Source organism: Peromyscus leucopus, chromosome 18, assembly GCF_004664715.2.
Source record: "Peromyscus leucopus breed LL Stock chromosome 18, UCI_PerLeu_2.1, whole genome shotgun sequence".
Lineage (NCBI taxonomy): Eukaryota > Metazoa > Chordata > Mammalia > Rodentia > Cricetidae > Peromyscus > Peromyscus leucopus.
Genome location: NC_051078.1, coordinates 26342677 through 26370592, shown reverse-complemented (window position 1 = coordinate 26370592; position 27916 = coordinate 26342677). Strand labels below are relative to the sequence as shown.

The window sequence follows — 27916 nt, the reverse complement described above, 5'->3', positions numbered from 1 at the left end:
CCTTTCAGGACTCATCTGTTTGCATTAGATAACTAATGAGGGGGCACATCCCATGTAGAGGCTAAGTTTTCCTCTCTCAGCAGTCATTATTTGCCAGTAGTTCTTTGATTAAAGGTGAGACAGACTCCCTAGAGATTTCTCCCCTTCTGAATTAGCATATCATTGTTTAGGTCTTGTTTAGGCAGCCATATGGCTGAGATATCATGGATGTAGTTTCCCAGTCATTTCTAGGAGACACGATCTCATAGCAGATTTCCTGGTATTCTGGCTCATAAACCTTTCAGCCCCCTCTTGGCCAATATCCCCTGAGCCTTAGGTGCAGGGGTTGTGTTGGTGTGTCTTTTTGGGTGGGTACACAATCCATTGATGTCTGCATCAGTTTGTGGCTGTTGATTATTTTTTATTGTTTGTTTTCATCTTCTTAATATATCTCTTCATAGTGGAAAAGCATATTTTGAAGCATAGCTTACTAATTTTTGTGTTGATGGATCTTGGTTTTGATCTCTTTTCTTAGCTCTAGTTCTCAAAAACTCCCTGGTTATGTGTTTTATGCTTTATATTCAAGTCTATAAACCATTTTGTGTTAGTTTTAGTATAATGTTTAAAGCTTATTTCATTCAGAGTTGGAGTTTTGACTAAGGATGTTGACTTTTTTTCTAGATTAGCTTATTAAAATAGCTGTTATTTTCCTACCAGCATTACCTTTGTATTTTATCAAAAATTCTCTGGGCATATTTTATTCATGTGCATTTTTTTTGGATAGAGTGTTCTATTCCACTGATTCATGAATTTGTTTTTGTATTAGCCCAATTCATGTTACTTATTATTATTTATAATGTATTTTTTGTGTTATTTGTATTCTGTATTACTTTGTGTTTTAATAATTACGGCTTTTTATTTCTTTCCATGGACTCTCTGTTATGCTCATTCTTTTTTTTCCTTTTTTTTATTTTACAATACTATTCAGTTCTACATAATAGCCACAGATTCCCTTGTTCTCTCCCTTCCTGCCCCCCTCCCCTTCCCCCCAGCCTACCCCCCATTCCCACCTTCTCCAGATCAAGGTTTCCCCCCCGAGGACTGGGATCGACCTGATAGACTCAGTCCAGGCAGGTCCAGTCCCCTCCTCCCAGATTGAGCCTGCATAAGTCCCAGGTTTCAAACAGCTAACTCATGCAACGAGCCCAGGACCTGGTACCACTGCCTAGTTGCCTCCCAAACAGATCAAGCCAATCGACTGTCTCACCTATTCAGAGGGCCTGATCCAGTTGGGGGCCCCTCAGCCTTTCTTTTTGTTAGTGCATAATATTTTTTCCTGGCTTTTCTTGATATTTAATATGTTGGATATAAATTTTTTAGGCTGTTTACATGATGCAAAGTTTTTCCTTTTTCCTCAATTATGGCATGTAGTTTTGCTGAGTATGTTAGTTTAGGCTAACTGCCATAGTCCTTTCAGATTTAGAAAGCATTACTGCAGGCTTTCAAAGTTTGTTTGGAGAAATAAACTATTATTATCATGGGTTTTCCTTTTTATGTGGCATGAACTTTTTAAATTTTTTTTGTAGCTTTCAATACATTTTCTTTGCCATGTATACCTAGTGTTTTAACTATAATATATCATCAGGATTTTCTTTTCTAGTCTTGTCTATTTGGTGTTCTGTTTGCTTCTTTTATCTGTATGGGTATGTCTTTCCCTAGTTTGGGAAGTTCTCTTTCAAGATCTCGTTGAAGATCTGGTCTACGGTAGTGACTTGGGATTCTTCTCTTTCATCTATGCCTGTAATTCAAAGGGTTGGTTTTTACACGGTGTCTCACATTTTATGTATGTTACTTTCCTGTGTTTCCTTACATTTTTCATGTTCCTTAATCTTCTACTTTATCTTTGAGTCCTGGAAGTTTTGATTTTTTTCTATTTACATGACTTTCCTTTGCATTTTTTTAGCTGACTTATAGGGTTTTTCAATTCCATCTTCATTCCAGCTTGATTCCTTCTCAGTGTTTCCATATCCTTACTGAATTCTGTTCTCAAGTCCTGGATTGTCTTTCTCAATTCCACTAGCCTTTTGTTTGTGTTGTCTTGGGCGTCACTCTAGCATTTATTTCAGTTAATCTCCTCCTTGATTTCACTGAACCGGTTGTTTGTGTCTTCTTTGAGTTCTTTGATACAGTTTTTAATTATTCTTTTAAACTTTAGTATCCTGGGGTAATTCTTATTGGCAAACATTTCTACATGACTGGTAGGTTTTAAAGACAAAGTACTGGCTTGATCTTTCCTATTGTTAGTATTTTTGTGATGTGATCTAGGTATGCAGGCTTTCTTAGTTCGATCTGAGTCTGTTATGGATGAAGCAGGTTGGGAAAGAAGAGAAGATGCTGGTGTGGGTTGGGGCTAGGGGGTTAGAAATAGGTTGGATGGAATGAAGTCAGGTGTACAGAAGACACTGGGCTAGTGTACAGGATGACACTCTCCGTCCAAGCCAAGAATGTGAGGTAGATCTGGCTAGGGAAAAAGATGGAGTGTGGCATGGGAAGGGCCTATGGTCTTGGGTACAGGTAGAGAGGGTTCTGGCTAGAGAGGAAACGGTTGTGGTGCAGGCAAGGGAGGGGCAGACCAGGCTGTATCACTGCATGTAGGACTCAGACTAGATATAGACAGTTGGTAAGGATGCATAGCTGGAGAGGGGAAGGGAGCCGTACCAGGATAGACATAGGAGAATGAATTAGGGGGTCTGTCTGGTTGGGAAAATTTGACCCAGTTCAGAAGGGACCAGCTTTTGGTGACAGGTAGGGGTAGGTCCCGACAGAACCCTAAACATGAGTTTCCATGTACAACTTGGGTGGCCAGATTAGGCATGGACTTTGTTTTTGGGACCCGGGTTAATTCTGGTGGTTGTTGAGAATGCATTTATGGAGAAGATCAGAAAGGCTCACCAGGCTAGACCCTGGAGAAGGGGGTGGGAGGTCTAGCTCTGCCTTTTTTCCCCTTCAAATCCTTCAAGACCAGTTTGTGCTACCCAAACATCTTAAAATATGTGTTGTTCCTCCAGAGTGCAGTTCACTTAGTGGAGGCTATACTCTTAGGAATACAAACAAACCAACAAACCACAAAAAATCCTTGTCTGTTCTCCCAGAAGCTAAAAATTGCCAATAGCTCCAGGGATAAGAGTGGAATTATGTGCCTAATTCCTCTCTCCATGCTGGGGTTTGTTCAGGATTCACCTTCTACTGGTTTTTTTTAAAGTTGTCCTAATCACTATGAGTTCTTTTTTTTTTTTTTTTTTTTTTTTTTTTTGGTTTTTCGAGACAGGGTTTCTCTGTGTAGCTTTGCGCCTTTCCTGGAGCTCACTTGGTAGCCCAGGCTGGCCTTGAACTCACAGAGATCCGCCTGGCTTTGCCTCCTGAGTGCTGGGATTAAAGGCGTGCGCCACCACCGCCCGGCCCCACTGTGAGTTCTTGCATGCAGCTGCCCTGCTGTTTCCAGGAGACAAAGTTTCCTTGTCTCCACCCACCGCCTCTGGCTCTTAGACTCTTCCTCACCTGCCTCTTCTATAATGACCCATGAGTCTTGGGAGGCAGAGTACAGTATATATGTTCTCTTTAGGGCTGAGTGTTCTTCAGTCTCTTATTCTCTACATCTGGGCCAGTTGTGGTTTTCTGTGTAAGTCACCCCCTACTGCCAATAGAAGCTTCCCAGATGAGGGCTGTGGGATACGTTGGCCTATAGGTATAAGTCACTAGGAATCAGTTTAATATTACATCCATTTAGCAGAGTAACAGTGGTAGATTCTCCCTTGGAGGCTATATTTCTCTCCATAATTTTTTTGGACTGGTAATGGTGCAGGATATGGGTTTCTTTTTGACAAATAGAACTTAGATCCAGTTGGAAAGTAGTTGTTTACAATTACGATTTGTGTACCACTATTTGTATCAATGGGCATTTTTTTTGTCAGGCTTCTGATTATTGTAGCTCACAGGACGCACAGCTCAGCAGGATTAATGATTCCTTTTTCCTTTGTTAGTATGACGAGTACTTCTAGCTCTATGGAAGCTAACTCGTAGGGATACATCTTCCAGGTGCATACCAGCCTTTTTGCCACGTTCTTTGATTCTAGTATTTGGTATCTTCTACAGTAGGGTCTAATTGGCAAGTTCTGGGGGCGGGTAATCAAGAGTAACAGTAATAGCTTGTAATGTTTGGGGGTGGGGTGGGTCTAAGAGATCTCGATGGCTAACAACTCCAAATGAAGTAACTCATTCCTGGCACTGGCCTTTTCATTTGTTGGATTCTGGTGTCTATAATAGTTCATTGTTGCCCTGTTGTAGAGTAATTCCATTCTGATTATTTTTATTAATGGGTTTGAAACTTTTATAGCAGGTGGCTTCCATATGTCTTTTTGGAAGGTTATTTAATGTAATTTATCCCTCTCCAGGCCCCCTCCTATACCCTGTCCTCCATTTCTATCTAATTTATCACTTCCTGTTCTGAGATTAACCCTTTATACCAATATGCCAGTGTGTTCTACCTCCACTCCATTAAAAGCCCCACCCAATGGCCACTTAGTGATATCCTGATCTCTACTAATATTTAATGGTTTGTACTCAGCATCATTTCCCTATTGTCTATCCTAATTGTTTCTGGTAGGGATAACACTTTCCCCTATCAATGCTGACTATTATTTCACAATGTAAATATAGTAGGTTAATTATTCAATCACTTAGGCACATATATGCAATTTCTGACATGAGTTCTACTGTGGATAAATATTTGCTATAAACATTTTATATAAGTTTTGTAAGTTTTTATTTCTCTGGTATGTACAACGGCATGGTCAGTGATCACTCGAAGAAGTCCATTGTTAGGTTCAGAAATATTTGGATAGTTTTATTCATATCAGACATATCCTTTTGTGTCATCATCTGTAATATGTAATGTAGTCAAGTTTCTTCACAACCTCACCAGTATGTGATGCTAATACTTTTTACTATTGAGTTATTCTGGTAGTGTATATATTTAATAAAGCATAGATTATGACTTTGGGGTTGTCACTTGTAAAATATATTCTTCCCCTGTCTTTGATGTATCATTTGGTTATCTTTTTCCTTAATGCAATAGATAGAGATAAAGGGAATAGAAATTTCAAAAGAAATGTTAGATTGAACTCTATATAGATTAAATATTTTTATAACATTTGTCAACATCATTTTTTTCAGCATTTCACAAATTTCTCATCTGTTTCCTTTTGCAATTATTTCACAACTTTAGAGCAAATAGAATATTGTTATTTTTATCCTGAACATTGTAATAAGGCTTGATTTTTTTCCTTTTTATTCAGATAGTTTGTACTCTATATTCTATGTTTTAGAATTAAAAAATACATGTAATTAAATCCAAGATGAATTTCAAATTCAACACTCAGATTAATATTTAAAGAAAACTGTAGCCAGTAAAATTTAACTTGTTAGAATTTGAATTCCCTAATATAGATTTGTGGGTGTTCTAGTGCATTGTGAGCATAAAGCTTCTGGCAAATGCCAAAGCTTAGCCTGTGCTGGCTGACATGTCAGAACTATCCCTTGTCACAGTGCAGGCAATTTGGCCAGAACTGTATCTCAGTCCAGTGTAGTCAAAGCTGTAAAGCTATGCTTCATATGTCTGTAAGATGCACGTCCCTCTGTCTGCAATGTCTCTGCATAGTTTTATTTTAAGTGTTAATTAAAGCATGTTTCAGAGAGGCTATAATAGTTTGGAACTGGGAACTCCTGAAATATGGGGCAAAAAAATGACCAACGTATTGAGGTAATTCTGTAATGAAAATATCAGTGTGACCTGGGAAAGAAGAAGATGAAGGAGAAGGAGAAGGAAAGCGTAAAGAAGAGCTAACATCAAAATCATGACAAAATGAAATGAAAGGAAAGTTGCTTTTTAAAATCCCTTTGGAATATCAGCAGTCACATTATGCCAATAGAATTGGCGAAATGGCCAAAATCCTTGCCAAAGGTGGTTTCCGAAAGCCAAGGCAACAAAGAAGTAGTTTAAGTAGCTGTATGTCAGGGGGATGAATTGAATTTCTAAATTAAATATATATTCTGAAAAGAAACTCATAGTCTCAGAGGGCTTTATTGGTAAGCACTGCCAAATACTTAAAAGAGAAATACTAATGATCCTATACGCTTTCTTTCAGAAAATAAAAATCATGACAAACCTCCTTAAACTCCTTTTATATTAGCATTAAAATTAAACAAAAACAAGATATAAGAAAAACATTACACTCACACTTTTAAAATATCTGTAATAAAATATTCAGTTCGTGAGTGTGCGTGTGTGTATGTGTGTGTGTGTGGTGTGATGGTCACAATTCGCTATAAGGAGAAGCTTTGGCAAGGTATGGTAGCCACACTCATCTTTGTGTATAAGGATAAGACTTAAAATGTAGTAAGGAATTACTCTGTTCTAGCAAAATACCAGGCATGGTTTCCCTCCCATCGAGTGGCCTTAAGTTCAACTAGACAGCAGTTGATTGCCCCAACCAGTGAGTGTCAGTAATGCACCTTTGGTTGTTGTGGTTCATAGGTGTTACAGCTGGGTGGGACTGTTAATCACTTTCTCCAGAGGCAGCTTGCATAACATTTTCTGGAACTGTGAGAGCTAGACCACAAGGAAAGAGGATATCGGGTTAGATACCATTAAGTCATCTGAGTCCTATGTCCTAAGTGTGTGGTGTCTTCAGCAATAGGGGCCCAACCTTCAAACCCTAAGAGTAAACCATTGGTAACATGGATGTCTATATTGTTTTGAAAGTTACTTGGACTACCCTGACCAATCATCTAATAGGAGAGTCCTTGTGCCTAGAAATAATGCAGAGATCAACAGATCCTGGGCAACTCAGGATCTACATCATGGTTCCTGTGTTTATGGATCAGTGGATATCATAGGAAAGGGAGTAGAAATACTGTAAGAGCAGAATACTGGGAAGTCTACTATGAAACAGTCTTTCCTAGAAATAGCTGCATAAATAAGAATGGACTCAAGGCAATATTAATGGGCATGTTAACATAGAAGTAGGTAGATTTTGTGGAGTGTCACCTCTATGCAAGGAACTGCAGACAGTTAATTAATGACTGCAAGGAGGAGAGGCAGCTTTTCTCAGGGACTAGCCTATATAATGGTAATTAAATACAGAGAGCTCAGCCTTGAAACCACATATACAACAACAACAAAAAAGAACTCAGAAGGTTGTATTTATATTTGTACATGATCATGAACATACGCGTACACACACACACACACACACACACACACACACACACACACACCAATAATAATCCAAGAAAAAGAAGCTATCAACCTGAGAGGGGGCAAGCATGGGAGAGGATGGAGAGAAGAAAGGGGGAGATGAAATTGTTGTAATTCTATTTCAATTAAAAATACATTAAAAAATAAAATATACTGGAGCCAAGGGTTAAAAGTAATTTTCACAGGTTTCTTCTTAGTGGTACATTAAACACAAAATACATACACTATTACATAAATTAAATCAATTTAAGAAACAGTTTTTAGTATTCTGTATTGGCATGTTAAGGAGTTATATAATTATTTTAATAAAGGCATAAATGTATGGGTCAAAGATCAGTCTCTTATTCATGTTTCAAGATAAAAATTATAAAACCCACTTCCTGTTTAAGAAGATGTAACATTCTTTAGTTGATAAAAATATGTACACAAAAATTCAATTGCTAAAATTTTACTTAATTGAAATAGTAGATTTCCCCAGTTATATTAGTCCATAAATAGGGATGTCTGCTCTTTTCTTTTTTCTTTTTTCTTTATTATGTATACAGTGTTCTGTCTGCAAACCGGAAGAGGGTGCCAGATCTCATATACAGATGGTTGTGAGCCACCATGTGGTTGCTGGGAATTGAACTCAGGACCTCTGGAAGAGCAGTCAGTGCTCTTAACCTCTGAGCCATCTCTCCAGCCCAGGGGATGTCTGCTCTTATCACCTTTGTTCAACAATATATCTTAGCCAGTAACAACAGTTGAGTGTAAGATATTAAAATTAACTACGTAAAGAAGCACAAGTTAAATTATTTCCATTCATTGATAACATGATCACATAAATATATATTCCAGGTTATTCTATAAAAATGATGAAATCTAATTTATAATCATTAGAAGGGAGAAGGTTTGAATTTACAATCAGTTGTATTCTATATACATTAAAAAATGAAGTCAAACATTAAGAAAGATTATAATATTATGAAAAATGTAAGGTAAGTAGGGGTAAATTTAACAAAATATATTATGAAACATTGTTTAGTAAAATTGATGAATACTCCTATAAATGTAGTGATATGCCATGTTCACGAACTAGAAAAGCCCAACTTTCAGATGCTATTGTTATCAAATGAATTTGCATAATTAATGTTATACTGTTTGGAATACCAGTAAACTTGGTTTTAATTAATTATTTGTGTTTTAAAATTTTAATTTTTAAATTCTTTCTTGTTCTCTCTCTCTCTCTCTCTCTCTCTCTCTCTCTCTCTCTCTCTCTCTCTCTTTCTATGACTCTGTCTGTTGGTCTGTGTGTGTGTGTGTGTTTATGTTTGTATGTACCTATGATGGTATACATATTGAGAGGAGAGGACCACTTGTAAGAGTTGTTCTTTTTTTTTTTTTTTTTTTTTTTTTCTACCATATGGGTCCTTTGTAACAAACTCATCTACTCAGCTAATCAGGCTTGGTGGCAAGTGCATTCACTATCTGGACTGTTTCACATGTTTTTATTGTTGTCTTTATTGGTTTATTGGTAGCCCTTAACTAGCTGATTTCAACATGTATGTTGGAAGACAGAGACCCAAACTAAAAAAATTTAAAGCAATTTGTAACAAGAAGAAAATACAAAGTGGTTTTTGTTGTAACTATATATTGGTTTAAAAAGGTTTGGGGTCAAAATTGAAGTACTTCAAAGGAATTTTTTGTGAAAAGTTATGTGTGAAGGTAATTAAATCAACGAAAAAAAAAAAAACGTAGGGATGGGAAAATTTAAATACAAATTTAAACAAAGTTCCCAACGTATTTTACGAGTAGATATTCTTACACACAGATTAAAAGAAAGATAAAATACTTTGGCATTTAAAACGACTGTGTTATTTAGAGTTCTTGTTTGCAAGTTATGGAAACCGATGCTGGCAAAGAAGCAAATGGAAAAAAATAAAAAGGGAAAGGTACTGGCACAAAGCCTCACAGACACACCAGGGTGCTTGGCAATGAGATGGAAAGGGGGAAGAATGAAAGCAGTTCCTGAGAGTCAGAAGCGGGACCCATGACTACAGAAGTAGTTGTGTTCTGTCCATGACACATTTGATGGAAATTAATGAGCCACCAGCTTTTCGATACTGTTGTGTCTCCCTATGATGCAAACCCCAAACAAGGAAGATAATCTAACAGGACACATATGGAGAATTGTTTTCAAAAATGGTGGTGATTTGTTTCTCTTATGTCATCACACACCCTTTGTTGTATGGCTTTGTTGCCCCTTCCTTAAAAAAAAATGGCATTTATTTCTTCTTTGTTTCTATCTAAAGATTAGCTTGCACCCGGGTGTGGTGGTGCATGCCTTTAATCCCAGCACTTGAGATGCAGAGGCTGACAAATCTCTGTAAGTTCAAGGCCAGCTGGGTCTACATGGTGAGTGCCAGGACGGCTAGAGCTTTAGAGTGAGACTCTATCCCAACACCCCTTTAAAACAAACAAATAAACAAACAAAACTGTTCAAAAATTTTTGCTAGCAAAGTAAGTGGTTTCATTATGAAGTTTCCATACATTGGTTGTATTGGTTGATTTTCCTTGCCTGTTCCTGTCTTCCGCCTCCCTTCTGGGCCTCTTGTACCCTTCCTTTCTCAATATGCCCCATTCCACTTTTCAAATACCATGTTTTCTACTATTCTCTATAACTCTATTCCTTAAAACCTCTTCTCTCATATGGGCTTCTTTCTTGTTTCATTTCCTCAACTACACTCACTTTCATATAGACATACTTATGTAATATTAGAAAATAAGATGTGCATGACAGAATTGTGGAATAATCCTTTTATATACTGTAAAGATGTGTTGCTCTCATCGTTAATAAAGATCTGACTGGTCAATAGCTAGGCAGGAAGAGGTTAGGCCAGAGAGCCAGTCTGAAACAATGTGGGGAAGAAAGAGAGCTGAGCTGCCAGCAGACAGAAGATGCAGAGGAAGCAGGAGAGGAACATGCCATGCTGAAAAAAAAAATAAAACATGGTACCTTCATGTGGTAGAGTGCAGATAAGAAATAGAGGTTAACTTAAGTTGTAAGACCTAGTTAGTAACAATCCCAAGCTATCAGCTGTCATTTATAATTAATAATAAGTTTCTGTAATAAGCCGGCAGTCCTGATGAAAAACTCTGCCTACAAAGAACATGTGGCATTTGTCTAAACTTGGTATAGTTCATTTAATATACGTTCATTTCATGATATATCCATTTTCCTGTAAATTGCGTAATTTCACTTTTCTTTATGGTTGAGTAACATTACATTGTGACTGTGCACCACATATTCATTATCAATTCATCAGTTGATAAACATCTCATCTGATTCCATTTCATGGTTATTGTGAATGGAGCAGTGATAAACATGGATATACAAGTATCTTTGTGGTCAGATAGAGTCATTTGGGTATATACTAAGGACTAGAATATCTGGGTCTTATAATTTTATAGAGAAACCTTCACACTGGTTTCCACAATGGCTACATCTGCTTACACTCATACCATGAGTAAATAGTATTCCCACATTTTAAATTATTTATTGACCATATGTGTTTCTTCTTTAGAAAACTTCCTGATTAGTTCATTGGCCTATTTAGTTTGGTACATTTTTTTTTTAACTTTTGCAATTCTTTACATATTCTAGATACTCAAATCTTATCTTCAGTATAGCTGGCAAAGATTTTTCTCCAATTCTGTAGACTGTCCCTTCGCTGTGCTGACATTTTCTTTTATGTGCACACTTTTACAATTTTATGTAACCCTCTTTGTTAATTTAATGTTGTTTCCTGTGCTATTAGGGTGGTATTCAGGAAATTCTTGCCTCTACATTGAAATACATCTCCTGTATTCTTATAGAAGTTTAAGATTTAAAATTAAGGTCTTTTATCATTAATATTGGTTTATGCAACATGATATATATATATGTATATATATATATATATTCTTTTGATGGCAAAATGAATATCCAATTTTGCCAGCACTATTTGTTGAATAGGTTGTATTTTTCCCACCTTCATCAAAAATAATGTGGCCATGACTGTGTGGGTTTATTTCTCTGTCCCCTAGTCTGTTCCATAGGTCTAGATGTCTATTTTATTCAAATCAGTGTGCATTTAGTTGTAAGCCTGTCTCTGACCAGTGAGTTGTTTTCAAATATGCCTCAGAGGCTTACTAGTACATTTGCTTGGGCTTACCTTCTGTAGGGTAGAATATTGGGATATATTTTGGGAATCTGTGTTTACAGTATAGACAGTGGGTGCCAGGATTTTAGAAAGTCTATATCTAGTAGAAATACAGATACCAGAATGCTAGTTTGCCTCCTGAATGTTTGAGGTAGAGACTCTAAGGCCATCATATTGGAGCTGTAAGAGGTCTTTGGTGCAGTAATAAGGCATGTTCTAACTGGTGTAACAATTGTCCATGAAAACCTACCTCTCATTAGTGAACCAATGAATCATACACAGTTAAAACTCTTGCTCTGTTTGAAGTTAGTAGGTTTTGAAGTGATCCAGTGTGCAGGAAAAGAACTTAGTATTTAGGAAAAATACCTGCTGAAACATGGAGCAACATTTATTCTGGACATACAACAAATTAACTATAGACTAATACTTTCAAAGGAGTGAACAGTAGTAACATTAGTAAAAGGGGACACTGGCCGCACCTTCTCATTGAGATAGTATTTTCACAAGAACTTTTGTGGGGCAAGCTAATTATCATTTTCAATTTACAAAAGAGTTAATTAACTTGGCCAAGATCATAACCCCTCTAAGTGTTAGAGAAGAGATTCAACTTCAGAAAGCCTATGTTTAAAAAATAGATTTAAATATTTGGTAGTGCTCTATCTCTTCACATGGGCATGTTAGTTCTTATAAGATTCCATTATCATAGAAGAAGAAAGCTTATATGAGAGCTTGAAGAGACGAAGAAGTTGAGGACAGCATTTTTTAGATTATTAGGGTCCTAGCCAGGTGGTGGTGGCACACGGCTTTAATCCCAGCACTCCGGAGGCAGAGCCAGGTGGATCTCTGTGAGTTCAAGGCCAGCCTGGGCTACCAAGTGAGTTCCAGGAAAGGCACAAAGCTACACAGAGAAACCCTGTTTCGAAAACAAACAAATAAACAAAAAGATTATGAGGGTCCTGTCTAAACACTACTACTTCTTTCTTGAAGTAACAACAGCACTTTTACACTTATATTTCTACCTGTTCCTCTCATTTTATTTCCAAGTTTTGATACATTCTTTTAAATTTCAATCTGCATCTTCCTCTCAACATAATTTCTCCAAATTATAAATCCTATTTCCTGTTAAAGCCCCGGTGTCTGTGTGACTTTTGTTATGGTGATCCTTGTATGGCTGGAGTGCATGATCTTATAGCCTAGTTCCCCAATCTGCTGCCCCATGGGACTCCACTATGCTGACAGAATGGAGTACTTGCCAGTGGCCCTCATAACTGCAATATAAAGCAATGTGTGTTTGCTTAGGTGTGATCTCTTGGTTGCTTAGCACCCATTTCCCTTATTTGTACTTATGTTCTGTGTTTGTATTTCTGCTTTTGTGTCTATAAGATGCTAGTTCATTCATCATAATGACTCCTCTTGGGAGGGTAGGAGAGGATTTCTATCTTGGTATGTATATTTTTAATACAGTAAACATTATCTTACCATGACATATAAATAAATGAAGGTAGCTGGGGGAAATTGAAGAGATTTGGAAGAGACCTTGGAAAACATTTTTGGTCGAAGAGTCTGTGCATAACTTAGGTTTTGTAAACCATAACGTAGTCTTCTGCTGGACCACAACATAAGTGTTAAATAATATATGCAACTGGAAACATAAGGACCATTGGGTTGAAAGATATTATAGTTGGACTGAAAGGGAGTAAGGGCATACTGAATGTAAGGGACAGTCTAAATACAGGCAATGTGTTTTGACATTCATGATAGATCTCCTAAACATTGCCCCTCCATACACCAATCAGTTTGACAGCTTTCCCATTTTAGCTTTGTACACTATGTTTCCTATCCTTTGCATATGCAGACATGGATGTAAGAAGTGCATAACGCATATCTGCATGTAAATGGTTCTGACCTCTTCAAAAGGGACTGAATATATCACTGGTTTTCATCAGAGATGGACAGGCAGGATTTCTAAGTGTGTCATTCCCCGCTGGAAAAATGTGAATTTCTTGATAAAATAACTTTGAATAGGTTAGAAGAGAAAAGAGATGTCACATTCCAGTGTACAATGCTGATGAGTCAGACAGATAATTGGTTTATTTAGTGCATTGTCTACATGTAGTAGGCAAAATTGTGTTGAAATACTCTGTTGTTGTTGTTTAGTTATCGAAGATGGACTTTTCTCTTTATTAGATATAAATTCCTTAAAAGTGGGCACTGTATACTTCATTATTGTAACTATTGGGTGCCATCACAGTTAATAACAAGCATGTGAATGGATGAAGAGTAATTAATAAATAGAGAAGATTATTTAAGACAGATTTACACGGTGGGTTTGAAGTTATATATGTAATTGTAATGATGAAAAATAACACATGTATAAGAAAAGACCTACTTGAGTTAGAGAGGAAAAAAATTAAGAACGCTAAAAAATAAGTAGTAACGAACTGACTATATACTGTACATTAAAGTGGAGATAAAAGTTTATTTTTTTCAAGGAGGAATTTAAGTGAAAGAAATGCATGTGAAACTCATACACATTCTAATTCACATTCTTTTGAAATTGTTGAATTCTAAATGACCAAAATCAATCATGTTTTATAGTCTTAGAAAGGGACTCGAGCATTAAAAATGAGCAAGGAAGGATGCTGAAGTATTGTTGATATTTTCATTATTAAATATCACATTTCAACTTTTCATTTCACAGGTACCTTGAGAGTACTGGGATCAGATCCAGGATCCCTAAGAATTTCTCACCTTGAATCAAGGATTTATATGATAGTCTTCTCAGATTTACTTCACTAAAAAAAAAAAAAAAAAAAAAAAAAAAATTAAAAATATATTTTCTTCAAAGGTGTCTTTAAAAAGAATACTTTCCAATGCCTAAGAATAGCAAAGTGGTAAAAAGAGATTTAGACGATGAGGTCATTGAGTCTGTCAAGGACCTTCTGTCCAATGAAGATTCACCTGAAGATGCTTTTAAGAAGAGTGAACTGATTGTCGATGTTCAAGAAGAGAAAGATACAGATGCTGAAGATGGATCGGAAACTGATGATGAAAGGCCAGCTTGGAACAGCAAACTGCAATACATTCTGGCTCAAGTTGGATTTTCTGTAGGTCTGGGAAATGTGTGGCGATTCCCATACCTATGTCAGAAGAACGGAGGTGGTAAGTTGCGCTTGTTTGTCTTAATGATGAGTTGCTACGCTAGTAAATGGCAGTTCCTTATTTCAGGTCGCTCCTGTTGCTGCTACACTATTGTTACTTCTGAAATTGTGAATTCCATTATAAAGCTAGGGAGACTGGGTTGCGGGAAGGGAGCCCAGCTCTGTGTTCAGATTAAGTTTCCATAGAAACAGATGGGCGTCCTACAAACACTCAGGGATTGCTCAAGGTAACACATTCTCAAACTTCTGCCCTGGATACTATAAACATTGCTGAAGTCCTGATGGGAACTTTTCTAATATGTGTTACATTCTTTCTGCATGTCAGGCTTTGGCGTTCAGTAAGAACCTAAAGCGGACAACACTACCGAGGAATCGTATATTCTCTCGGTGACTTATTACCTCTGGATTTTACATTGTTTCATTCTTCAGCAAAAGCAAAAGTAACATGTAATTTAGAATGATTATGGTCTTTAAATGCCCTAGCACTTTTTGGATTCATGAGAAGGAGTGAAACCAGTAATTACCATAATGCCGGTCATTCTTTGTCCTTGGGGCTTTTACACCATTAATTCCAGTTCTGTAATAGTATGGAATGACGTCCAGGTTCAACAAGTAGTGTAAAAAAAAAAAAGAGAGAACATTCTTAATTTTAAACAAAAATAATTTCACCATTATCAACGATTTTACTATATATAGTGGGCACATAATTATCAACATTTTAAAAAGACAAAAAAATACTTTTAAAATTCTGTGGAAAAACCAGGCATGGTAGTGCACACTTTTAATCCCAGCACTCAGAAGGTAGAGGCAGGTGAATCTCTGTGAGTTCAAGGGTAGCCTAGTCTATAAAGCAAGTTCCTGGATATCTAGGGCTGTTACAGAGAGAGAACCTATCCTTCAAAACAAAGCAAACAAACAAACAAAAATTCTGTGGGAAAAAGTCAATATAAAGGAGGATTTTTTTTACTTAAGTTTTTTTTATTTTATTTTATAATTTAATTTAATTTTACATATCAGCCACAGATTCCCTTGTTATCCCCCCTCCTGACCCCCCCCTCCCCTTCCTCCTCACTCACCCCCCATTCCCATCTCCTCCAGGGCAAAGACTCCCCAGGGGATTGAGTTCAACCTGGTAGATTCAATCCACGCAGGTCCAGTCCCCTCCTCCCAGACTGAGCAAAGTGTCCCTGCATAAGTCCCAGGTTCCAAACAGCCAGCACATGCACTGAGGACAGGTCCCGGTCCAACTGTCTGGATACCTCCCAAACAGATAAAGCTAATCAACTGTCTCACTTATCCAGAGGGTCTGATCCAGTTGGGGGCTTCTCAGCTATTGGTTCATAGTTCATGTGTTTCCATTCATTTGGCTATTTGTCCCTGTGTTTTTTCCAACCTTGGTCTCAACAATTCTTGCTCATACAAACCCTAAAAGGAGGATATTTTAATGGTTCTGTAGTCACCCAAATCAAACTGAAGGAATTCTAGATGTCGCTCAAGAGTGAAATGTTTTCTGACTCACATGAAATCATAGATTCACTCTCCAGATCAAGGGAAAATGGAGAAAAGCCAATTGTTTTGAATGTTATAATATATGCATATAAAGTTTGTCAAAGTAAATATGGGTAAAAGTACATATTCTGAGCTGGGGAGATGGCTCACCAGGAAAATTCCATGGCGCACAAGCTTGAGGCCCTGAGTTTCCATTCCCAGCACCCACATGAAGGCTGTGCAGGGTGGTAAGCGTCTTTAACATTGATACTCATGGCAGGAATTTAGGCGAATCCATGGGGCTTGCCAGCAAGCCAGGTAAACCAAAACTGTGAGTGCCAGTCTCAGTGGGAGACCTTATATCAAAAAATAAGCTGTATTTTGGTAGATGAAGATGCTTGATATTGACCTCTGGTCTCCACATGTTCATGTGCATGTGAGTGAACTTCCCTCCCCGCACATCCACAAACCCAAACCTGCATATTCTGTAAGGTACATTTTAATCACCAAATGTTATGAGGATTATTCTGGTATTATATTCTGGTCTTTGACAATTTGGTTGGCTGAAAACAAATGTGGTTTTATTTGACATTAATTATAATTCACACACACACCCCATGTCAAGTGAATAGAGATATTCATATGCAATATTTTCCTAGTTCCTAAGATAAAATGCTAAGGTATTAAGGTGATTGAAGTATATTGAGGTGTTTAGATAATTCCACCAGGAGTGCAGTAAGAGGTTTGGGAAAGCAACTTATTTATCAGACCTGTCAGAGAGCTAAAAATTCAATTTTACATGAAATGAGCCACACATTACGTATCATTCATAAAACAGCAATTCCCTAGCAAGTTGATAATATCACAAGGGAATTATTTATTGTGTCAAAGAGTAGTACCTGTGTATGACTGTTTTTTTTTTTTTTTTTAATGTTTTCTTGCTTGCTGGCTGGCTTGCTTTTTTGTTAGTTTCTCACTACACATTTCATTTTCTAAGATTGGCAGATATTCTTAATTTGAGACATTTCACTTTCTCCACCTTACTGGACATCCTGCTAAGGATGAAGGCAGCCTCAGATAAAAGTCAGGTCTCATTCCTTTTAGTATGACATTGGCCTTGATGGACAGCTATTAGAAGCTGTTAGCCAGACAAATCTCTATACATATTTTTTTTAATAAAAGTAAAATTCAAAATAATTTCCCTATTATTGTTTTCTTGTCTACAAATGAAAATAGAGAGCAGTATTGCATGTCTCATGAGAAATAGGCTGAATTGGAGAGGGACGAAGACTGTGTAGCATAGTTTCCTAGAAAGCTGAGAAGTATCTTAATCAAGCACAAAACAACCAAAACCCTTTATTCATGAATCATTTGAGGCATTTTTCTGAATAACAGAAAAAAAGAACCAGGTCAAAACATACATTGATTTGTGAAGATAATACTTTTTCTGCACAGTGCCATGCTTACTAAATCTTAGCATAGAGAGGATGCCTCATATTTTGAAGTCACTCTGACAGTTGGAAGTCTTGTTTTTTTTCTCTTGTTTGAAGCCATGTGACCTTTCCTTAGCTGCCTCATTTCTTCATGGTCCGTTCCTACACATGTAAAATGAGGTTGGTAATTATAGCATACTGTGTGTGTGTGTGTGTGTGTGTGTGTGTGTGTGTGTGTGTGTGTGTTGTGTGGTCTGCAAATGCATTTGTGCAGGTACATGTTCCTGTGTACCCACGGAGGGTAGAGGAGCACATTCCATGTCCAGCTTTATCACTATCCACCTTACTTCTTTGTGACAGGGTGTATTTACCAATAAACCCAGACCTAGTCTGCCAGCCTAGAAATTTGAAAGTATGAAATCCAATGTGTCTTTTCATACTTATTTGCAATGTTCTCATATAGAAATGTATGTACACAACTTCTTTATCTCATCAATCAAAAAATGATATCCGCCCAGCTATTCAGTTGATTTGCATATCCTAAGTTATAATTTACATGTGATTTTGATGGAAAATGGTTATTTTCTTAACTATGGGTGTTTTGCTACAAATATAACACTTTAACAGTAAATACAAAGTGTGTTGGCTTTATTTTTCTCTAACACTCTGTGCCTCCTTCCTCATAATTTTGGGAAAAAAAGCATATGGTTCCTGAAGTAAACTCTTTATATGTGGTATATATGAAAAAAAAAAAACATATTATCTTTGCTAGAATTTTTTTTTCTGTTTCTGTCTTCCAGATGAGGTATTTGCTCTTCTCTGGCATTACCTTATTTAGAATACAAACATTTTTTTGTTCTATCAAATACAATTGATCTCAAGTCATGCTTTTGGAATGCAGGACTTAAATGAGTCTAGGTTAGTATTCAGTAAATAACTTTGTAAATGCTGTGTGAAGATGGATTTGAGTTTGTGAAGTCTATTGACAAAAACAATTATTTCAAAGAACTGACCCTTTATTTTCTAATGAAGTTGTTTTATCTTTTCAACAAAATGAAAGTAGGGTTATTTATAACCCCTTTTTAATCAGAATTATTCTACCCTGAACTACTTTAAAAAAAATATTTTGTATGTGTGTGTTTGTGTGTGGTGCATATGTGTGTTGAGGAGGAGCATGCATGAAGAAATCAGAAGACGTTTCAGGACCATTTTCTTTTTTTACTGTGGCTCAGGGAATCAAACTCAGATCATCAGACTTGTGTAGCAAAGAGGTTTACCCATGGAGCCATCTAGCAGTCCCGAGGGACTTCTTAGAGCAATTAAATCCAGAATTCAAACATTCCAAAGTTTAAAGAAAATCAGTTATATATTCTCAAAGACCTCTATGTATATTATAGAAAAACTCAAATATTGTCTTTCATTATGTGATTAGTGTCAATGTATACTCTACTCTGACTACTGAAAACATGACACATTCTGTTTGTTCTGGTCTCTCTAGGTGCATATCTTTTACCATATTTAATACTACTTCTGGTAATAGGAATTCCCCTCTTTTTCCTGGAACTTTCGGTGGGTCAAAGAATTCGGAGAGGCAGCATCGGAGTTTGGAATTACATAAGCCCTAAACTGGGCGGGATTGGATTCGCTAGCTGTGTAGTAAGTTTCCTCCCATGACTTTTGCTTTTATGTTTACTGGTTTGGAATGGTATAATCCTCATCTCTGTAAACTGCAAGATTTTGTCTCTGTATAGTTCTTTAATCACGTTTTAGAAGCTACTGGGACATAGAGCACTGTACAAAACCATCTATGACAGCTGATAATACTTTGATCTTGTATTTTAAACCTTGAACGCAGAAACGGTACTTTAAAGAAAAGATAATGTCTTTCAGATAAAAAAAATGTCAGATCAAGACTTAAATATTATTAGGTGGAGTGAATTGCATCCCATTGTTTTAAAGAGAGGGGCAGAGGATGCGAGATAAAACTCCATGCATTTCTTTTTGTTTGCAGGTGTGCTATTTTGTGGCTCTTTACTACAATGTCATCATTGGCTGGACGTTGTTTTACTTTTCTCAGTCTTTTCAACAACCTCTTCCTTGGGATCAGTGCCCCCTGGTGAAAAACGCATCGCACACTTGTAAGACGCATGCATGCTATGTTATCTTCTTCTATTGAATGATTTAAAAACTAGCAAAGGCACAGGCTTTCTTTTCTGCCTTTTAAATATGGTGGTGGGTGGGAACAAAAAACAAACAAACAAACAAACAAAGGAGATGTAATGAACATCATAGCAGACTTCCTTCAGTTATTGGAACGGCTGCTTGCTTCAACATTAGGAACAGCTCAACAAGAGAGATAAACTGGACCTCATGTAATTTTACTGACTCTTTTTGGATTAATTAGTGTGCTTAAGACTTTAGATTAAAAAGCTGTAAGGTTGCAAGCTTTCTCCTATAAACTCTATATACCCCAGGGAAGCCTCCTTTTCAATAAAGTCTACAAAAGCAAAGTAAAACATTGATTTGAATTGAACTTACTGTTTTTATGTAGTTGGCTATAGTGTTTTGTAGTTTTCTTCTTTTTAAAAATATTAAGAAATGAAGAACCATTTTCTATAGAATGCAATTCATTTATGAAGTTAAAAATTTTCTATTAGTCACATTTAAGAAAGTAAAATTAAACAAGTGTGAAATATTTTATTTAATTCAGTATATACAAAACATTGCCATTTTGACTTGGAAAGTGCAGATATTGTTTTGTTAGCATGATAGTTAGCATGAGTTTTCATGCAGCAATTCCAAAAATCAGGCTTCAAGTTCACACATTGCATTCTGCTTTTTAACAAGATCCCTTTGGCTATCAGCTGTCTCACTTGACTGGGCTGTGTTAGTGAGCCACATAATTGAGTCTGAGAAGGGAAACGTCAACTACTTGTTTTGATTATTGCCATAAGAAGTTCACGTACCCCCTAAGAATTCTTAATAAATATCAAAGAGGATACCTGTTTCCCAATTTTTTGAAGTTCGCAAATTTTTGTTTTTCATTGTGAACTTGACCTCTGTTTTCGGGTACATGTTTTTTTTTAGGAAATGATAAGAATTAGCTAAGGGACTTGTTTGGCAAAACCCAAAATTATACATTACGATTTTTTGATGGTCTGAATTATTGAATCTTAACTGTTTTTTCCTACAGATATTGAGCCTGAATGTGAAAAAAGTTCGGCCACTACCTATTACTGGTACAGGGAAGCCCTGGATATCACCAGCTCCATCTCTGAAAGTGGCGGCTTGAACTGGAAGATGACTGTCTGCCTGCTGGCTGCCTGGGTCATGGTTTGTCTGGCCATGATCAAAGGCATTCAGTCTTCTGGAAAAGTTAGTATGTTAGAATCCCTCCTGACTCAGCCAAGTACCATTCCTGGGTACTGCCAATCCCTTGTAGCTAAACCCCAAAATCCAATTGACAAATTGCTTGTAAAAAAACTTCATTCTAGGTATTTACCGAAAATGATGCTTTTAAAAAAAATGTGTCTTCAAAAAGGACATAAGTAATAATCAAAGTGCTTTGCAGTGACATTTAATATGATTTATAATATCTATTTATCCCAGCAGTATCTTGAAAAAAACACTCAATATTTAAAAGTCTGTTCAATTTGCTATTTGTTCAGTATCTGATAGTTCTCTGACTACAAGGCACCTCCAATAGTAGAAAATGATGCAATGAAGAATTTGCTTTTTTGTTCATTTGTTTGATATCATTTCCTTCTTTCAGGTATTGTTCTAAGAAATAATTACATAAAGAATATTCAAATCATGTACTTTTGAGCGTTTCTTAAAGTTCTGGTTGGCCTTAAGCAGTTAGAAAATTTCAAACAAGCAACAGAGAATAAACAAAAGACGACAAGAGCATGCCTTCCAGGACAAATAAAAAAATTAAAAACTCTGTGCTTGAAAAGGACATTAGGTGAAGTGTGAAATCTGTAGAGTTTGCTGTTTTATTTTATAGATGATGCAGTCTGAAAATAATTTTTATTCACTCTTTTGCTTTCAAAAATACTAGAATCCTACTCTTATCACTGCCCTTGTTTGAAAGTCCTTTCCATCTCTCGGCTGTTTCATAGTAAGAATTCAGCATTGGCTCTCTCACTGTTCCCTAATGGTATATGTATATCAATCTATTTTTTCAAAGTGTAACTGTAATCATGTATCTTTTCAGTCTAACTGGGCATCATATGTTAGAAATAGTGGGAATAGTAGTAGTTGGACTACGCTACTATTATCATAATAAAAATAACTAATAGCAATAAAGCATGTCAATAATAATAATAATGACGATAATGATGATGATGTGACATTGGTACAGGTGATTTAAACAAAACCAGTATTAGGCACTGATGCCTAGTCCATGTTTCTTTGCTCTGGGAACTGTACTGGTTTATCTTATTAACTCCTAAAACCTCTAAGACGTAGTTACAACTTTCAGACCCACTTTACTGATTTTAAAAAAGAGATTGAGACAGGTTCTCCTATACAGCCAGCTTCTCTTGAACTGGGGTCTTTCTGCCTCCTGTGTGGTAGTCTTACAGCCATGTGTCACCTTGCCTTACTGTCTCCTGTCTTTAAATTAACAGGCTGTGTTCTTCATAGGTCCTCTCTATGCTGACTCTTAGTATGTACGATATTTATGCCTGTCAAATGATGACTTGGGCATGGGAATGAGGGTGGACAGAAGTAGATCTGATTTCACCTCTGCTTCCTGTTAATTCAATTTTAGTAACAATACTGAGAGTATTTTATACTGTAAATCACAGGTTACCTGACCTTTACATTCCTATTGTGGCTACTACATATTTGCATGTGAATAAGTGACCATAATAGCTAACACAACTAAATGTCTTTAAATCTTTTTGTAAATGTGATTATGTTTCCCAACAACTTAGTAATTTTAGACATTGCTTTGACTGAGTTCATGTTGACTATGTAGGGGTCACTAAAGTTAGATCATAAATAAAGGAATAAGTTCTTAAGCCAGGTTTAATTACATGCATATCATTGCTCAGGTAGTGTTATGTGGGAGGAAGGGCCTACCTTTGGTTACCCATAGAGATTTAAAAGCTGTCATGATCAAGTTTGCTAAGGTTTTCTGAGTTTGTGTGTTCTTGTCACTTAAAGAATAATGTCCCCTTTTAAAAAATATACCAGTTTCTTCCATGCTACATTTACAAGTTATCATTGTACAGGTGTGTGGAACACTAAGTTAATGTTACTATTTTAGAGGAAAATGTATAATCATCAACATAAGCTAATCAGCATATCTATCACATCAAATATTTAACAACTTTTCTGATGAGACTATTCGAAATTTACTGCCAGTGATATTGGTGGTACTTCTCTGTTTTGTCTTTAACATCTTGTAATAAAATTGTATCAGTAGAAATGGAGAACAAGCTGTGCAGTACATTTGATTTACTATTCCAGTGAGGGGACCTTAGGGAGAGGGTGACAGAGGCAGAATTTAAAACAAGACTAGTGTTGCGCTGTATTGGATGCTCTAATAAAATCCAGGGTCTCTTCCACTGAGCCATCATCGTTATCCAAAAGTGATTTGACTGTCCAGATGGGGCCAACGCTAGCTGAAAATAACATGAGAAAAGATACAAATGTTGAAGTCAACACAGCTCTTTAGTATAAATAGTGACGTCAATAGGGTGAGAGAATTGTAAAGGATGACTGTAACTCTCTCTACGTGTATTAAACAAACGAAAGCCTCCAAATAGAGAATTCTGCAAGCATTAGCTAGAGAAGAGTGCTGGAAGGCTAGCATGTGCACGTTGTTACCAGGAAGTCCCACTTGGGAGATGAGAATTTGTTATATAGTTTCTTAAACACGCAAATACACACAGGGTGGAGACAGGCTAACTGGAACTTGCATGGGCGAGAAGAGGAGGATGTTGGTAGTCTCTCAGGCCAGGTAAACACACTTCAAAATGCAACTGCAGCACTGAATTCTGGTATCTTTTATTTTTCTGCCTTTATTATGGAGGAGAGAAATTGTTGCTCTGTGAGCACAATCAACCATCAGCTGAATAAAAAGGAGACAGCAAAACTACAAAGAACAGGACTATGTTCCGGTATCAGACTATAGAGGGAATGAGAGTGATAATACATCCTCAAATAAAGAAAACCTTTTAGGGACAATGCTTGGTGACAGTGAAATTTTCTCCATATTAGACAGCTCAGTAGCACTGGCAATGTTCAGAGGCTGTGTGAGCCCTTGTTCCAGCATCTTATGATCCAGAATAGAAGATTGAAAGGAAGTTTTATCAACTTGCTTCCAGTACCAGGGTGATGTTTCTAGTTAGCATTTCTTCACTATTAATGTATTACCCTGTTAAATAAGTTACAGACATTGGTTTCTTTATTCTGAAGGCCAAATGAGCCATATATTTTATCTCTAATCCAAAACAAAGTCCATTAAGTTCAAGAGTAAGCTAACTATCTTGAATTAAGTAACTAACAAACCGCAGAACTAAAGCCAGGTGATCAAGTCCTGAACAGCTTACTGAATGTGTGTTTATAATAAACATTTTAATACAAATAGAAAAACAATTAAGAATTTTTTATATATTTTCCCATTCTAGTTAGTGTAACAACATGAAAATATCCTATATAATATTTTGGTTGATAAAGTAATCTTTTACTTAATGTAATTTCTGTGAAAACTATTTTGGTTGACAACTCTAAGGAGGCTTGAAGTTAAACAAAGGAATGTATCTCATTTCTCTACTCTAATAACATGAACTTCTTAGACAAGGTTCATGGACACTTCCATTCATCTATTTATTTTACAAAAGTATTGAATATTTTGTGTTTACCAGAGTCTAATTTAGTTTAGCAACAAAGCCTGGATTTAGGAAGTTTCTATTCTAGTGATAGAGGCAAACCACAAATTTGTAAAATAATTCCAGGTCCAAGTGTACAACAGCAATGTGTACAATGTAGGAGGTTTAGGCAGCTACATACAATAAAGCGATTTCAAATAACAATGTATGTGTGTCTGTAGTATATGGAGGCATATTTAATTGAATTTATCTTTGCAATTTCATATAAGATTTTGCTATAAAAATATAGTCATTTGTGTAAATGTAAAGAATTTGTGTTTAAGAACAAGGTAGATGCTTTATGTAGTGTGGCTTAAGATACATTGTTTTAACTCTTATAATTTTATAATTAAATGTATGAACATTTCTTTGTTTAGGGAAGAATACAGTCAATGGTTTGTCATACTTAGTACTATTCATCTGTTTGACATATTGACTTTTGTTTTCACATTATAAACTTGAAATATTTCTATTTCTCTTTCTTAAGAATGCATGTAAAAATCTTCTCACTAAATCCAGATTAGTTTATTTAAGAACACAAATGTCTGTTGAACTAATAAAATAAAGTGGAAATAATTGGAACCACATAATTAGAATATGGTTTGAAAATATTATAAAGAGACTGTAGTTTAGAGAATGTGTACACAAAAGAAACCTTAGCTTTCTATAAGTTCTTTTTTAATGTACAGTATTTTTGATGACCTACTGCATGCTGTGAATTAGTGAATATAGATATTAGCAGAGCATTTTGTGTCCTCATAAAGCCCATAGGGTAAGGAGCCAGGCAGATAATTGCTATATTAAGTACATCAGCAGCAGAGGGAATGAGAACATGCACGAGACAGCCATTGTAATTAGCCTGGATTTTGTGAGGCTTCACATAGCCGGTCATTCAGGGTCATGCTAAGATGCTTGAAGGATTGGAAAGAGGTCATTGCAGGCACAGAATCAAGCATGCCTGAAGCCCAGAGGATGCTAAATGCTCCCGTGTGAATCTGGCATACCGTTCATGCAGAGGGAGAGAGATAAAGCAAGGAATGTGGGCTGGTTGCTGATGGACATTGAAGTGTCTGCAGAAACTGGTAAAACGATCCTCTTGTTATACAATAAACACTGTGAAGATCTGAAGGCTTTTCACAGTTCAGCAAACAGTACCATCAGCTTGCTAGAAAACTCCGTCCAGAAGAGTCGTGGATGTTGAATCTCTGGCATGCAAAGGAGAACTGACAGGGAGACGCTGGAGGAAAGATGAACAGGAAGTAAAACTAAGTGAGAACCAGGAAAGCCTCTCAAGTCGACTGTGAAGCAGCAAATTGAGTTTGATTTCAGAAACGTTCAGAAAGGACTTCATGCTTTTGGTAGCCTCACAATGGTGGAGAGCTACAAATAAATGAAACCTTGGGGACTGGCACATGTAAAGAATGTGAAAGTCCTCAGAGATGATCACAAAAGCCAACCCCACTACAAAAAAGCACCCTAATAAGGAGAAACCAGGAAATGAAAGGGAAATCATATCATCAAAGTGGAGGCCAATCTAAGATTATTGAAAAGATGTTTGTTTTCACTAATGAAAATGGAATTATTTTATTAAAATATTGATTTTAATATACTGACATTCTACAGGTAGAACTAATTTGTCCCTGATATCTTCAGGATGTTTAAATATGACTTTCAGAGGATCAACCACAGAGGAGGTGCACACAAGCATCATCTTTTTGTTACAAGTTCTTCATAGTAATCGATTCACACCCTGCCCACGCCGAGGCCTCCTCTGCTCTGTTTCCCCCTTATTCTCCCAGCATCCCTTCATTTCTTCTTCACACACATACATACCGTATAGCTATTCTGTGTCTGCATGTGTATTAGGAGTTCAAGATCTGTGACTGAACAGGAAAGATATGCCCTCTACCCTCACAGAGCTTGTATAGCAGCAGACAAGAAAACTCAATTAAGGTGACTTCAGTGATGCTGTATGCTGTCACAGACAAAACCAAACCTAATGGTAATATCTCCAAGGTGATGTCATCACCTACTGTGGCAGAATTGACAGCAGATGGTGGATTCAGTTTGGAAAAAAAAAAGGAGGGGGGCAGTCTGATTTGGGGTGCTCAGGAAGACTTCTGGGAGAAGATGATTCTGTGAGCAGTGAAAAGGAGTGAGCAGGTGGTGTGATTACAGGGAGAGGCTGAGCTTGCTGCACCTACCAGGTGGTCAGGGCACAAGGGCCTGAGCTCTGCAGGAGGAGAACATATTAGTTTAAAGATTTGCAGGGCCGAGGGAGCAATTAGCAATTGCTTCAATGCTATTAGGAACTCTTAGGATGCATTTAGCAGAAAATGGCACAGCTGGGATGCTGATCTCGAAGCGCTGAGCATATTGCAGATTGTCTTGGACAACTCTGCATTCATGACTTCAGCAACTGGATGGCCAGGACCATTTTCTGAACTAGAGGGGGCACAACTTAGAAATTCCCAAGTTTGCTTTTCCAGGGAGAAATTTTTTTTATGTGTTAGACCTCCACCTGAAGATGCCAAGGAGATAGTTAATGACTGCATCAAATGACTCCTTGGGATGACAGCAATTTGCTGAGTTCCTTAGAGGCAAACATGGCAAAAATAAATGGTTAAAGGATTTATACTGAATACAATGCCTAAGGATTACTTGATACGTTGGCTGCTTTACAGATTTATCATGAAACATTGCTTAAAATGTGTGTAAAACATGAACTAGGACTTGTTAGAGACTTATGCCTGTTGATTTCTTTCCTAAACATTGCTTTTAAACAGCCAGCTCCATTAATCTTATACCGTATTTGTGCACTAATTCAAGGGAAATTAAGTCAGTGTTTTTCCATGCAGGCACACATGAGACATTAATAAGCCATTGAGCAGAATTAAATCCTGCTATTTGAAGCTGCATAGATGGTAAACATTTTGTACTTAAAAAGAAATTTTGCACACGTGCACACATACAAATACATACACACACCCCACAAATTATCCATCTACTAAATTGGACAATGTCTTATCATAGTAAAACAGATGGAAGATACATGAAATAATGCAGTAAGAGAAAGGCAAATTCTATGTGCTTTCCCAACTGGCTAACTAAAAGAGTCTTTTACATAAAATTAGAGGGCAAAAGAGAGGCCACAGTAGGGTCTGGGGAAGGAAGAGATGGACAAAGAATTGTTTGACAAGGACTCCCAAAAGACAAAAGGAAGAACACAGCCTAGCATTCTGTACCACACTGGGGTGAATAAAGTTGACTGCAATTTACTGACCATCTTAAAGTAATTACAAGACATGAGTTTAAAGGTTCACAACACAAAATGTTAATTACCTTAAAATTGTTATTAGCCAAACCGCACCAAGGGTGGTGGCGCACACCTTTAATCCCAGCACTTGGGAGGCAGAGGCAGGCGGATCTCTGTGAGTTCGATGCCAGCTTGGTCTACAGACTGAGATCCAGGACAGGC

The 27916-nt window shown here is 36.9% G+C and overlaps 1 protein-coding gene across 2 annotated transcripts in view; it reads left to right on the top strand.

Annotated features, from left to right (window-relative positions):
- Positions 1-27916, top strand: part of Slc6a15 (solute carrier family 6 member 15) — a 53006-nt gene that overhangs the window by 6878 nt on the left and 18212 nt on the right. For both annotated transcript variants that reach the window (XM_028883518.1, XM_037196786.1), the window contains 4 exons: positions 14177-14637; positions 19056-19213; positions 19569-19695; positions 20751-20932. In XM_028883518.1, the coding sequence (XP_028739351.1) occupies positions 14349-14637; positions 19056-19213; positions 19569-19695; positions 20751-20932 (756 nt within the window). In that variant the 5' untranslated portion in view covers positions 14177-14348. The remainder of the gene's footprint in view (positions 1-14176; positions 14638-19055; positions 19214-19568; positions 19696-20750; positions 20933-27916) is intronic.